This window comes from Excalfactoria chinensis, chromosome Z, assembly GCF_039878825.1.
Source record: "Excalfactoria chinensis isolate bCotChi1 chromosome Z, bCotChi1.hap2, whole genome shotgun sequence".
NCBI classification, from domain to species: domain Eukaryota; kingdom Metazoa; phylum Chordata; class Aves; order Galliformes; family Phasianidae; genus Excalfactoria; species Excalfactoria chinensis.
Window position 1 is genome coordinate 9,314,836 of NC_092857.1, and position 13,042 is coordinate 9,327,877.

The window sequence follows — 13,042 nt, forward strand, 5'->3', positions numbered from 1 at the left end:
ATATTCCCCATCTGGCCTCAGTGTTCAAACAGTACCACAAAATTTACTGATTATAAAGCATCTCTGCTTATTCCTTCAATATCAGAACAAAAATAGGCCAGACAGGCTGCAGAAAATCTGCAGCACTTATTAATTCCTCAGTTATCATGGCACAGATTGCAGCAAGTCAGTGTATATGAGAACAAGAATAGGGACACCATTGCCTTTTGTTCTCTGAAATAGTTGCTTCACTGGCCTGAACTCAATCCAATGACCAACTAACGGACCAGGAAAATGCAGTCAAAATCATTACTCTATTTATCAACTCTTAATTTTGCTAAGGAGAAATGGAAAAAACAAAACAAAAACAAACAAAACAAAACAAAAACCAAAAAACACCAGAGACTTCAGCATCATCTTAAGCAATAGGAGAAATTCTTAATCATCACAGGAAACAACAGTCTCCTTTGGTCAGATTTCAACAATTTTATTGCTCTTCGAAAAAGCCCAAACCCACATTCCACCTACACCTCACTTCTCACAGATGCTCCTACTGAGATCATCATCCTGGCTAGCCTTCCTAAGTCTTGGATGCTTTAGCATGACATTTGCTGCTAACAACATTTCCTCTGCTCTTCTCCTGTCTTCATAGGTACAAACTGATCTTCTAGATATGCCCCAAACCTTGTCACAGTGCAAACACTCCCTGCCATGCCTACTAGCTTATCTTTCTACTGGCACCGGTCTGTTAAAGTATCTTTGGAGGCCTGGGCAATCTTTCTGAGCATCACACATTTCATCCAGAGTAAGTCACAAGAATGATGAGTGATGCTAAAGAGCCTGCAACTTATAGCCCTTCCCATCTTAGCCTACATCTAATAGAAAGGAGACAGAAAAATAAGTTTCAAGGAGCATGAAATACTGGTCTGTGCCTGGAGGCAAGTGTCACATCAGATAAGCAGAGCAATGAGTTTTCTTCGGGAGAGAAAAAAATAATAAGAACTGCCAAAGGCTATTCATGGCAGCAGCTGTCCCTGGTGTTGCATACCCACCTTTCTGCCAATCACACCTGCATCTCCTATACCTGTTCTCTCACCTGTGCCCATAGATGGCAGGCTCCCACCGAGCACAGTCTCTGCCTGTGGAACCATCTCCTGTTCATCGTCATTCAGTCCTCCCTGCTACTCTCCATGCCCAGCCAGGCCTGATTCCCAGTGATGTGGGACTTAAGGTGTGGGTTTTCAACTGCCATCCACTGTTCTTGCTCCTAGCTCTGGAGGGTCACAGCTCAGCCCTAGTGCACCTGGTGGGATACCAACTGTCACTCCCAAAGGTCCATGAGGTTGGCAAGACAGGATTGCATTGTCCTTGCTGAAAATCTTCTGAGAGAAAGAGTGCTGCCCCACTTAGTCCAGTGCCATGAGAGAAGATCTTTCAATGGAGACTGGAGAAGATGTGCCCTCCCAGGGTTCATGGCACAACACCTACTGTGGGTAGAAAAGGAAAACAGTTGGCCTCATGGACATCACCCTTCAGCACACAGCTTGCTATTTGCTAAACTGTGGACTTCCAGAATATGAAGAGCAGTTCACATTTACAGATTAGAAGAGACACTGTGAATGACTGACTGCACATTGCAAATTGGTGTGTAAGGGCACAAGCATTATAAGAAGAGCAAGAATAATGGGCACAAAATGTTCCTTGCTCATGTTTTTGAACATCTATCTTTTTAATTATTGATGACTGAAGCACTGTACTGTGCTAGCAAATGCACTTCTGAGGAGGCTGTGAAATTATCCTTCTGTGGCTGAAGGCCTCACCTGCTCCCTGACTGGGTGGTGGAGAAAAGTGACCCTGTTTTGTGCATTACAGCAGTTTGCCAATTCATGAGTTCTGCTGCATCCTGAATGTGCTTCAATGACTTTAGAGCATGGGATGCCTGCGGCATGCAGGGCTGGAAGCCCACTCAAGATGGAAAAGGGCTCTTGTTCTCACTTTTGTGTCAAGTGCAAATTACAGGAACCCAAGGAGGCTGTTTCCACAGCAGATCAGTTGGGAAGACAGAGCTCTGTCCCAAGCAGTGATCTTCTGCTCTTGTAATTATGGCATGGCCTGAACAACAATTAAAAGGAGATGCACAGTCCTACACATAGCAACAGGATACAGTCTTCTAAGCAGAGGTTTCCTATCTCAGTGAAACAAAACAAAAATATCCCCCCAAAACACTCAACACAACCCATTCCGTCATCTCTGAAGCTTTTCTACCTCCTAAGGCAACACCACCAAACTCTGTGCGAATCTTTTCAAGTCTGATGCTAGCCCTCTGAAAGCAAAGTGTGCAGAGCCACAGCTGGGGAGCATTTGCTGCAGATGGCCCTGGGGATGCTGCCTAATTCTTCCTGTATTCCCTCTGTATCAGTTCCTACAGAATTAGGTGAGATGTGTTTTCAGTGGCAGCAGTGTGCAAAATACTCCCAAATTTTGGAGCAAATGTGAAAGCGTGTAGGCCAGGAGCTATTTAAACCAGTCACACCATCATCTTTTAGGGTTGCTAGCTAAGACCAAACTGAGGGAAAAGGCAAACATGATGCAAAGTAGAACAGTTTGGAAAGTCTGTTGAGGAGGTTATAGTGTTGGGATGCTGCAGAAGAGCATCACTACAAGAGCAAAGGTCCACTACTCCACAGAGACTGGAATCACCGTGGAGAGGTAGAGAGAAAGACAGGAACCAGAGGGTGCAGAAGGGAAGTAGGGTGAACCCACATGCAGATTAACACAGCAAAGACGACAAACAAGCTAAATGATCTCTGCAGAGTCTGGGGATTAGTGACCTTCTGCTTAAGTCTCTTGCTCTTGAGAGAGGATTTAGGATAAAGCTCATTTCTGCACAGCAATTTATCTCTCAACATGTGTGGCTAAGTCTGCCCATAACTGTCTTTCTTGAAGACTTAAAGAAAGGGAAGAACAACATCTCTTTCTTTGTTTCTTAGTTGTGTCATATTTTAAGAGGGTTGGTTCGTATTTGGTATCAGAGCAAAACACAGCAGCCATCTCTCAGAGATAGCTCCATGCACTAGCGTACAAGGCTTTCACAGCTCAGCAGAACTCCTGCTGTGTCTGAGAAACAAAATTCACAGGTTTCCTCCCATTTTGCACAGGTTGAGCACACACACTCACCATCTCCCTGCTCACAGAAGCTCAATAGGAGGAAAAACCCTCCAGCCAAGAGCCCTGTGTGCTGCTTATTTTCCATTCTCAGGTTCAGAGGGCACATCAGCCTACACTGCTTATCCGTGCCCCTGACAATGAGCCCCAGGTCCCAGCCTCTGTGCCCCGATCCATCACTCTGCAGCATGAAAATTGTTAATACGATAAAAATAAAAAATAAAGGAAATGAATTCAACCCCACAATAGACTGGGGGCATTTTTTAGGTCAGTTATGATAAATCTGTTCCCTGAGATTGCATTTGGAGGCTGTGCTCTCCAGGACCACTGAGCTTGTTTTTCTCTGTGTAGTCAGTGCTGTTAATATTTTAACAAGGAGCTCCCACATAAATGTTTGCCCCTTGGCCAAGGGCAAAGGGCCAGGATACGTTTCCATTTGTTTTCCTATTAAAACGAAAATATTTTCTTATGAACATAACCAGGAGAAGTCCCTACTAACACCAGGCAGTACAGCTGCTTACACTGAGCAGCACTTTGTGTTGGCAGCACTTTTGTTTTGGGAAGGAGGTGAGGAAACAAAGCAAAACAGTGCAATTGATCTGTGCAACCTGACATGCCCAGGAGGTGGGAGGGTGGTGACAGAAAGCATTCTGTGATGACCAGAGGAATTTTCTTGGGATGGTTTCTCCCTGAGCAGACGGATGCATAAAGGAGACTGCTCTGCTGAGCAGCACATAAATCCAGAAGAACTTACAGAGAAAGATAAGTCTAACACAGGCAGAGAAACCTGAAAACCTCCTCTTCCTTCATACCACGTGCTTTCATATACCCTAACTCCTGACCCTACCGAGCAATGGATTTATTGCCAAAACCTTCAACTGAGGGCCACAGCTCAATAACAGAGGGAGCACAGCCCGAGGTACAGTTTGTCTCACCACACATCAAATCAGAGGGAAATCACTACGGCCTACAGGGCATCAGCAAAACTCTGCAGATGCTCCAAAGACAGCCAGAAGTGGCTACAGCAAAGGATGCAGCAGCAGCATCTCACCACAGCACAGCTGGAAGCAGCGCCCCATAGATAATGTGAAATTGGAGCATTGCACTTTGATAACAAAGAGAGACTGCACTCAGGAAGTTTTTCACCCCCCTGTTGTGGGGATAAGCATAAAGCAAGTTATGATAGAAAAGCCATTCAGTTCAAATTCCTGGGGAAGCAGAAGCCCAGTAAAAAACACTGAAATATCACTGTTCAGAGTACAGCACCAAATTTTCAAGGAGTTCTGATCAGATGCAACAAAGGTCCCCATTCTCCACTTCCATTCCCTTTTCATCTCCCTCTGCCCACAGCTCCCACCAAGAGGGAAAAGAAAAAGAGCATTCTCCTGAAGACCTCTTTTCAAGCCGAGTTTGTCTCAGAATACAGCCAGTAACTGCCTATTGCATTTCCAGCACCAGTAAAGACTGTTTTGATAGAGAACCCAGTGTTTCATCCAAGTACACGTACAGACCAGCAGCACAAAGGGCTTTGTCCATTTTGTCAGCTGTAATTTGGTTAGAAGTTCAGAATCTTTGCAATCAGCTGCTAATCACTTACAGAGAAATGGGACTATGTTTAGGATGTCCGTGTCTTGCGCATCTAATGAGATCAGCACTGACCTGTTTGGAGGACCAGGATATTGCCTTCATACTCCCAGCTGTCATGGAGCACACAGATGTGACATACAAAAGCAGCAAGCCCTCTGGAGAGACCTCTGCTGCAAACCTCTAACATAGGTAAGGTCAAAGCTTTGCCTTCAGTTCAGACACTTTGAAGCTCATTCTCTATTCTACTGCATGTCTGATTTCTGAAAATCTTTCTCAGCATCTTCAAAAATAAACTGATTTCCCCTGACATTCAGCATGCCGTATCTCATGCCAGGGAGGAGTCCATGCAAGTCCCCCAGGACACCGAGGAGGAGAGATTAAGAAAAGGCCACACAAAGTTACAGCTGTCAAAACATTTACCTGCTCATTTTCTGGAAGCTACTCCAGATTGTGGAATGAGAAGAAGGCAGGCACTTATCTGACTGTATTTCCACACACATCAATGTTTGGCCATTTCTGGAGATGGGGAACATGATAGTTTGAAGCACTGGTTGGGTTTTCTCAATGACAAAATAATAATCATATCTCAGGTTTATACCACACTGCCATCAGTTGAAATGTATCCTACTTTGCTTTCTTTCAAAAACAGTTGGAAATGGAAATCTAGTAAGCAGGGATTTTAAAGATTAAAAGTACATAATAGTCCTGTCCAAGCATTGCAACTATACTTGATGGGAGTCATAACCAAATATTTCAAAGTGAATGATGTTCATGACAAAATAATTCTTTTGCAGTCCTCCCAGGACTTTCTCAATGAAGGCCCATTCAGTCATGCTCAAGAAAGGAAGGATTCATCTGTCATCTGCAGGAATATGAACAGCCTCCCTCCAGTGAATGAGTAATTGCCCAAAATGTGAGGAGTAGTTCCAAAAATACTTAGGAAGTTGTTGTCTGGGGGAAAATAACCTACGTATTTTGGAGGTACAGCTCTATAGACAGACGATACATAAATACAAAGCGTTTTGACTAACCTTTATTCTGTACTTCAATGCAGCTCATTTCCCTGCAATTTCATCTGATAGACACAACCTGCTAACTCTTAAGAGAGCAATAATTTTCCCTCAGTCACTAACAACAAAAACACACCACCTACACCTAATATAATAATACCCTGTTAAGAAAAGGCCTTTGATAATTGTACTATTGCATAGCATTTCCCTAAGTGAAAATAAACAAAATAAAAAGAAACAAGCTCGGAAATTATCAACGTGTTTCTGCTGTTTTCATGTCAATCAGTTGGAATTTAAGTTCTTTTAAGAAGTCAAACCAGATCTGGCTTCCTGAGCCAAGGGTGACAGACAAGAGGTGCCCTACAAGACACTTCACACTGCTCTGCTGCACAGTGCCTGACCTTGTCACTGCTTCAGGAGCCAAGGACTGCAGACACAGGACCTGCCCCAGGCAGTGCTGAAAGAGCCCCACACTGGGAACAGTTTGTGCATCCCCTGTGCAGTGACTGTTGAAGAGAGGCAAGCTGAGGTGCAAAGCAACTATTGATTGTGGAAGAAAAACAAACAAACAAAAACCAACCAACCAAACAAACAAAAAATAGTTTGATTTTAAAGTTCAAATTGATCAAATGCAAAACAAATATACGCATTACTTTGGGGGCTAACTCTAGGGGCATTTTTTAAGCCAACCCGTTCAAGGCTACCCAATCAGCTGCAGCTCCCTTCAACTTTTCTGCATCCTTGAGAGATTGACTGCATCCACAGCATGGTCAGCAAGATGGGAAAACACAGCCCTACCTCTCCCCTCCCACTGTCCACCACACTGACTTAACCCTTTGGCACATGGCAGGATGGAGATGGATGACTTAAAGACTGTATACATGCTCACAATTCTGCTGGTCCTGCTCATGTTCCTGCTCAATCCCCATGAAAGAGGAAGAGCTGTGAGACCCTCTGCAATTTCAGTGCACAGGGTTTTAACTTTGTTGACCTCTATGTGAAATGTACCACACTGCAAACCACAGCATTCATACACTTTCATCTCAACCTGGAAGAGTGTTTCACCCATTCAGGGAGTGATTAGGCAGAAAGAACTGAGCCAGGACTACTCCAGGTATCTCCATGCAATCTGCTGTTCTGCCCCGGCAGCTTGAAGAACCACATGGAAAAGCCTCTACCACAGCAGCAATAGAGCAATACTGTAGGACAGCTGCTGCTTCAAAACAGGCTTTCCAAAAAGCAAGCTGATGCTACTAATTACAAACCAATGCAGAATTGTCTCTAAGCCTCTCAACAGAGAAACTCCAAACTATCCTGGAACACACCAGAGGAACAAGATGGAAAATGCTATTGAAGCTACTAGCCTACTCCTGGAGAAGTAAAATCAAACTCTCCAAACCAAGAGCATCCTCAAGATCCCAGCTGCTACCCATCAACAGCACCTTGGTCAAAGAGCAGTTGACTAAATTAAACATGGATGCTTTAGATGTTGAAAATAAATCGTGTTTGAGTAAGAAATGCCCTAAATTTTGGCCTAAATTGGGTGTGGAAGACTCTAAAACAGGATCATAAGAACAGCGATGCTGGCCCAAATCACCTAAAAGTAGGAAGTCTGTCTTTATAACGGCAAAAAGATCTCTGCTAGCGAAAATGGAGCACATGGTTCTCATTAGCAACAGCCACATCTTGCTGGTTTAATAACACAGTTTTCAGAAAGGAACAAACCCCAAATAAAGCCTTGAGGGATAGCATAATAAGAACAGATATCTAAACACTTTGCACTCCATTGGGTATTGTGACTCTTCTTGCATTAACAACAAGATAACATTATTGCTGGCCTCGGCAGACAATTCCCTTGCATTTTAGGAATAGAGACATCTGGCAAAGGGGAAGCAGCATACTAACTACTTTTTGCCACAGAACCTTACAAATCTGGGAGTGCAAGTGATCAGCTCAGTTGCAGCCACAGTGAAATCTTTAAACACTCACTGAATTACAGGCTCACACTTACAGAGGGCTGTTATCACATCTGCAAATCCATGGCTGGATTCACCTTCCCAGCACTCACAGATGGAGAGGTTATTGCTTCTATTCTGCCAAATGGCAGGATCAGGAGCAATGGCCGGCCCAAATCACAGCCACAGACCCACGAGCAGAGCTGCAGGATGCTCAGTGTCCATTGGGAGCAAAGGCTGTGCATTTTGCAGGGTTTCCGCTTGGAAGCATTGCCAAGGCTGCTGTGGCTTTGCAGCCTGATAAGTGAAGCAGTAGATAAATGACCGCTGAGTCTTGTCACTGCCAGCAGCCCACAAAGAGAAAAAGCTGGTCCACAACTGATTTTACAGCATGAAGAAACTGAAAGATAAAAAAGAAGGAAAAATATGTATCATTGCAAGAACCTTCATATTTGATTTGAACTCCTGAAGGTTTCTGGGACAGGAGACAGCAAAGGAAAGCAAGTGAAATAAAATCAAAGGGAATTTATTAAAAGGAAGTTGTTTCAATCAGGAAAACACAAAATCTCTTGCTTTGAAAAAAGTCTCAGACAACATTTAGCTGTCAAAAAACCTTTCCTCCAGTCAAGTGATTCAAGGAAAATAAGATGTACCAGCAAAAAAATAAAATTCCAGTGCTGCTGAGTCTTTTTTACTTTAAAAAATAAGAAAAAAAAAAGTTTTATCCAAACCCAGAAAGAATCCCGCTATTAGTGAAGGCTCTCCGGTGCTTCCAATGCAGTATTTTTTGACACAATGACCCCTGAAACATTTCCACTGGACATGCAAGTAGGAGATGTAGGCTAATTATTGATGTGTTTTTGTTACTTGCTTTTTGCAGATTCCTAAGGAGTCCACAGCTCTCCTGGGAGCTGGAAAGCAAAGGTCAAAACCTGTGCTCTCAGCTTCAAACCAGCACCAACTGGGACATGCACCACACGCAGCTCCTCCACCCTTACCTTGCACCAGTGACGTCCACGCCAACCATGAGCTGTCCATTCAGGGAGAGGATTTCGTCCTTCAGCCTCACCCTCCCACATTTCCCAGCTGGGCTGTTCTTCTTCAGGTCTGTCACCCAGATGCACCCCACGTCGAGCACTGGTCCCTTATGCCCTTTTCTCTTCTTTCCTCCTCGCCGCTTCTCCCCATAGTCCCCCAGTGCAGGGATGTTCCCAAAGCTCAGACCCAGAACCTCTGTTTTCCTCATCTCCTGAGCCAGGTAGACAGTGCAGATCTCCGTATCCGAAGCCCCGCAGCTCCCTGCCTGCAGTTTGCTCTCATCCACTGAGAAGTTGAGCTGGATGTACTCACTCAGCTTTTGGACAGCTGCGTGGCACAGCTTCTGCTCGGCCCCCTCAGCCCCCTCCCGCCGGCTGTTCTGCAGCCATTGCCATAGGAGGGGCAGGAAGACCCCTGCGTTGTCCTGCGTGATGGGCATTGCCGTCTCTGGGCATCCATCCCCTCATTGGCTTTCCAGCTCCTGGTTTGGCTGCCTCTGGCAGCCCCCTGTGCCCCTGTGGGCCATGCTGGAGCAGGGACAGATGCACAAAGCAGGCCCCATCTGATCTCACAGGGACACTGTTCGGGCTCTCTTCGACCTCAGGCACAGTCAAGGCAGGACGCTTCTTGCAGACACAACACAGACGTTGGTGGACGAAGCAGTGCACAGTTTCTCTGTCTGTCTACATGTCGCCGTCAGGATCTCCTCTCCACCGGGAACGATGTCTCCTTCCCACCAAAGCCACTGTGCCTGCAAGGAGAAACCGCACAGTTAGGAAGGCCAAGTGCTGCGGTCCCCACCAACCCCAGCACCCCTCCCGGGGCAGCACCTACAGCGGCTTCTACGGCTGAAGCCGCTCTCCTGCGATTTACCACTTGAGGGCACCAACTGCTCTTCTCAGCAAGGGAATAAAAGGTCACCTTCAGCTCCTGACCCCTCCGACAAGACAGCCATCCGACAGCCATCCGACAGCCCCGCAGATCAGTACAGCACAACCTGCAGCACCGAGGGGACGCGGTGTGACACCGCTCTCACCATCACCTGAAGCTGGCTGATGCTGAAGGACAGGCAGGGACGGGCTCACAGACAACTACACCCAACCTGCAAATAAGACATCTAAGGGATGTGGACACCCGTTTCCCTGTGACAAGAAGAGCTGTGTGGGTAAACTCTCCACTTTACGTCACAGCCTGGAGGCACACAGACAGCCACAGCTGGGCACTAGCAAGTAAGAGAGTGAGAAGGGGGTTCTCTAGGATCATTAGGATCAAAGAAATGAGGAAAAATCCTGATGTGAGCAGAATCTGTTGACTGGCTTATTTTCAAGAGTGATTTTCCAGCAATATATGCAGCTCAGTGAGCTGTGCTCCTGGCATGCAGAAGAAAGCAAGAGCCCCAAGCAGGACACGGGTCTCACAGGTGGAACTGCCATTGTATCAGACAGAACAGCTTGTAGCTATGGGCTGCAACCCCAAAAGCATGAACAATCACCGAAACACAGAATACTCTTGAGTTGGAAAGGACCTGTAATGATCACTGTGCTCAATGCCTGGCTTCAAACAGGACCACCCAAACCCTATGAATATTTTCCAAAAGCCTCCTGAGCTCCGGCAGCTCAGGACCATGCCTTCTCTCCTGGGCAGCCCGTTCCATGCACGCCACCATCTGGTGCAGAGCCTTTCCCAGACCCCCTGCCTTTCTCTGGCACAGCTCCATGCTGTTCCCTTGCCTCGTTGCTGTCACACAGAGCAGAGCTCAGCGCTGCCCTCCGCTCCCTGTGAGGAGCTGCAGTTACCATGAGGCTCCCCTCAGCTCCTCTGCCCTGGGCCCAGCACACCCAGAGCCCTCACCCCTCACACTCCTTGCCCTCCAGGGCCTCACCAGCATTGCAGCACTCCTTTGGACAAATAATAAAGGCAGCCTTACAAGATGCTGCGGTCCAACATTTGCATCCAAAGTTTCTCAGAACAGCTCTAAAATGCAGGAGTGATCGTACAGCCATATATGCACCAGGAAACACAGTTTTGCACTTTGATATCTTAGATGCCTACTGCAACACTGGTGAATCTACTCCTTTTAGAACAGGACTTATGTCTTACTTAAAATCTCAGATTTAATTTCAGACTAAACTGGATGCAATAAATCCGCAGAGCCAACAAGGCTGAATGGGCCAGGCTGCCTGATAACTGCCACTGCAGTAATGGAGAGCACAAGCACAAGACAAGATACCCGCTAAAGAAGCAAAGCAGCAGAAGACGGAGCATCTCAGTGCTTTGGATAGTCTTGCATAACTGATAGGTCAAATAATAAGGGGGGGGGAAGTGCCTCCAGAGAAGGATGTGTTCAGGGTAAGAAGGTGGAAGGAAACGTGTGGAAGTGGCTGAAATGATTAAATCTGCCATACAGTAGGGACTGGGAATGGCAAAACAGAAATGCCTGGCTTCTATACATACAGAAAACAGAAAAAAAGAAAGAAAAAAAACACCTGCTAGGCAAGATTTCATGCAGTGAAGTTTAAAGGAAAAAGAAATCAAGGTGAGCTGTAGTTTCTCAAAGAAGTAATATTTTGTGCTCAAAAGGCACGAACACAATAACATTTCAATGCAAAATAAGGATCAGAAGGCTTGGCAGCATCACAAGCTCTACATTTGCCTCAAAGACAAGAAGAAAGACACTAAAAGGTTACTGAGTGGGAATTAAAAAAATAGCGTGAACATTCAGGCAGAAATATGAGAAATACAGGGCACAAAAACAAAATGAAGATTGCAAAAGATTGAAAAAGAATAGATTTTAGCATCCTTCTCATGTATATCAATATGAAAAGGCAGTACTAAGAACAGCGTAGCTCAAACAGAGGGAAAGATATTGAAAAGTGACAGCAAAAAAGGCAACACTGGTTTGATTTTGCTCTAGTCCTAGTTACATGGCCCTGCTGAGCACAAGGGGCTGGTACAGTTAGCACTATGACACACTGTCACTGCAGAGATGCACTCACTGTCTTCTCCCTGTTCCATGGTGAGAGCAGCACTGTGCCCCAGCCAGATATTTCGGACCACATGGGACAAACCCTCGAGGACCAACTGAAGCAGTCTCAGACAACTCCCTTCCTGTCACCTGTGATCTCCGCTCTGGTCACCTGTGACAGCTCAGACAGGTGTGGAGCAGAAACTCAGGAAAAAGGCAAAGGTAGTGCCTGTCTTGAAGGGCAGAAAGAGGAGCAGCAAGAGGGTGCTTTATCAGTCAGCTTAGCCTCAATTCTCTAAAGAACTCTAAACCAATCAAAGAAACAGTTTGCTTGTCTGTGGAAGATAATAAAAATATGAGCAGCAGCAGAGGAGACAAGAAAAAAAAACTTATCAAACCAAATTAATTTCTTTTCATATTAGAGAAGTTGTTAGATGTCATTTATCCGAGCTTTTATTATAGCTTTTGACATCGTCTCAAACAACTTTTCTGTAAATAAACTAAAGAAACATGATTAAATGACACCACTATAAAGCCATACCCAGGGAGTAGTTATTAATGGTATGCTGTGAAAACAGAGGGACGCTGTGAGAGGAGCTCTGCTGGATCTATATACTTTTGTTCTGCTCAGCATATTCATTAGTGACCTGGACGATAAAAGACAGTACAGTTATTAAATCTGCAGATTACATGAAGCTAGGAGTGACTGCAGACATGCTGAAGAACAGGATTAGAATCCAAAATCATCTTGGCAAAAATTTAAAAAAGAAAAGATCTGTGAAAATTGGGCTAAAGTTCAAGAGAAAGCAAGAACTACTGCAAAGTATCAGAAAGGGAAAACCGCACACAGATAGGCTCGGATAGGCAACAACTCTTTGGGAAGAGATGCAGTTCATTGTGACTCATACATGTCAATGCAGACTTGCTACTGTAGGGGAAAAAAAATGGTTACTGTCCCAAGGCTTGCCTGTTGGGTACCTAAAAATGTCCCAAAACTACAATGGGGAAAAGAGCAGACTCATCTCCTTGCCCATGATGGAATAATGAATATGAATGACACCAGGGTGTAAGTAGGTTACTGCTTAGTTAAAGAATGCCAAGGCATCAAACAGTGCCTGAGTGTCTCCCATGACTCTACCACTCCTGGTCCCTGTGGCAGGTTACACAAGTGCCAGGAACACAGAATAGTGGTAATGCTATGCTGGGCACTAGGAGGATATTCATCACTGAGGGGGTGGTGACACACTGGAACAGGTCACCCAAGGAGGTTGTGGATGCCCCATCCTTGGAGGCATTCAAGGCCAGACTGGATGTGGCTCTGGGCAGCCTGGTCTGGTGATTGG

At 45.4% G+C, this 13,042-nt stretch overlaps 1 protein-coding gene across 4 annotated transcripts in view; it reads right to left on the reverse strand.

Annotated features, from left to right (window-relative positions):
* The window catches only part of PDZD2 (PDZ domain containing 2), a 192,568-nt gene that overhangs the window by 125,031 nt on the left and 54,495 nt on the right, over positions 1 to 13,042 (reverse strand). For all 4 annotated transcript variants that reach the window (XM_072359493.1, XM_072359491.1, XM_072359489.1 and 1 more), the window contains exon 2: positions 8,695 to 9,485. In XM_072359493.1, coding sequence (XP_072215594.1) covers positions 8,695 to 9,173 — 479 coding nt within the window. In that variant the 5' untranslated portion in view covers positions 9,174 to 9,485. The remainder of the gene's footprint in view (positions 1 to 8,694; positions 9,486 to 13,042) is intronic.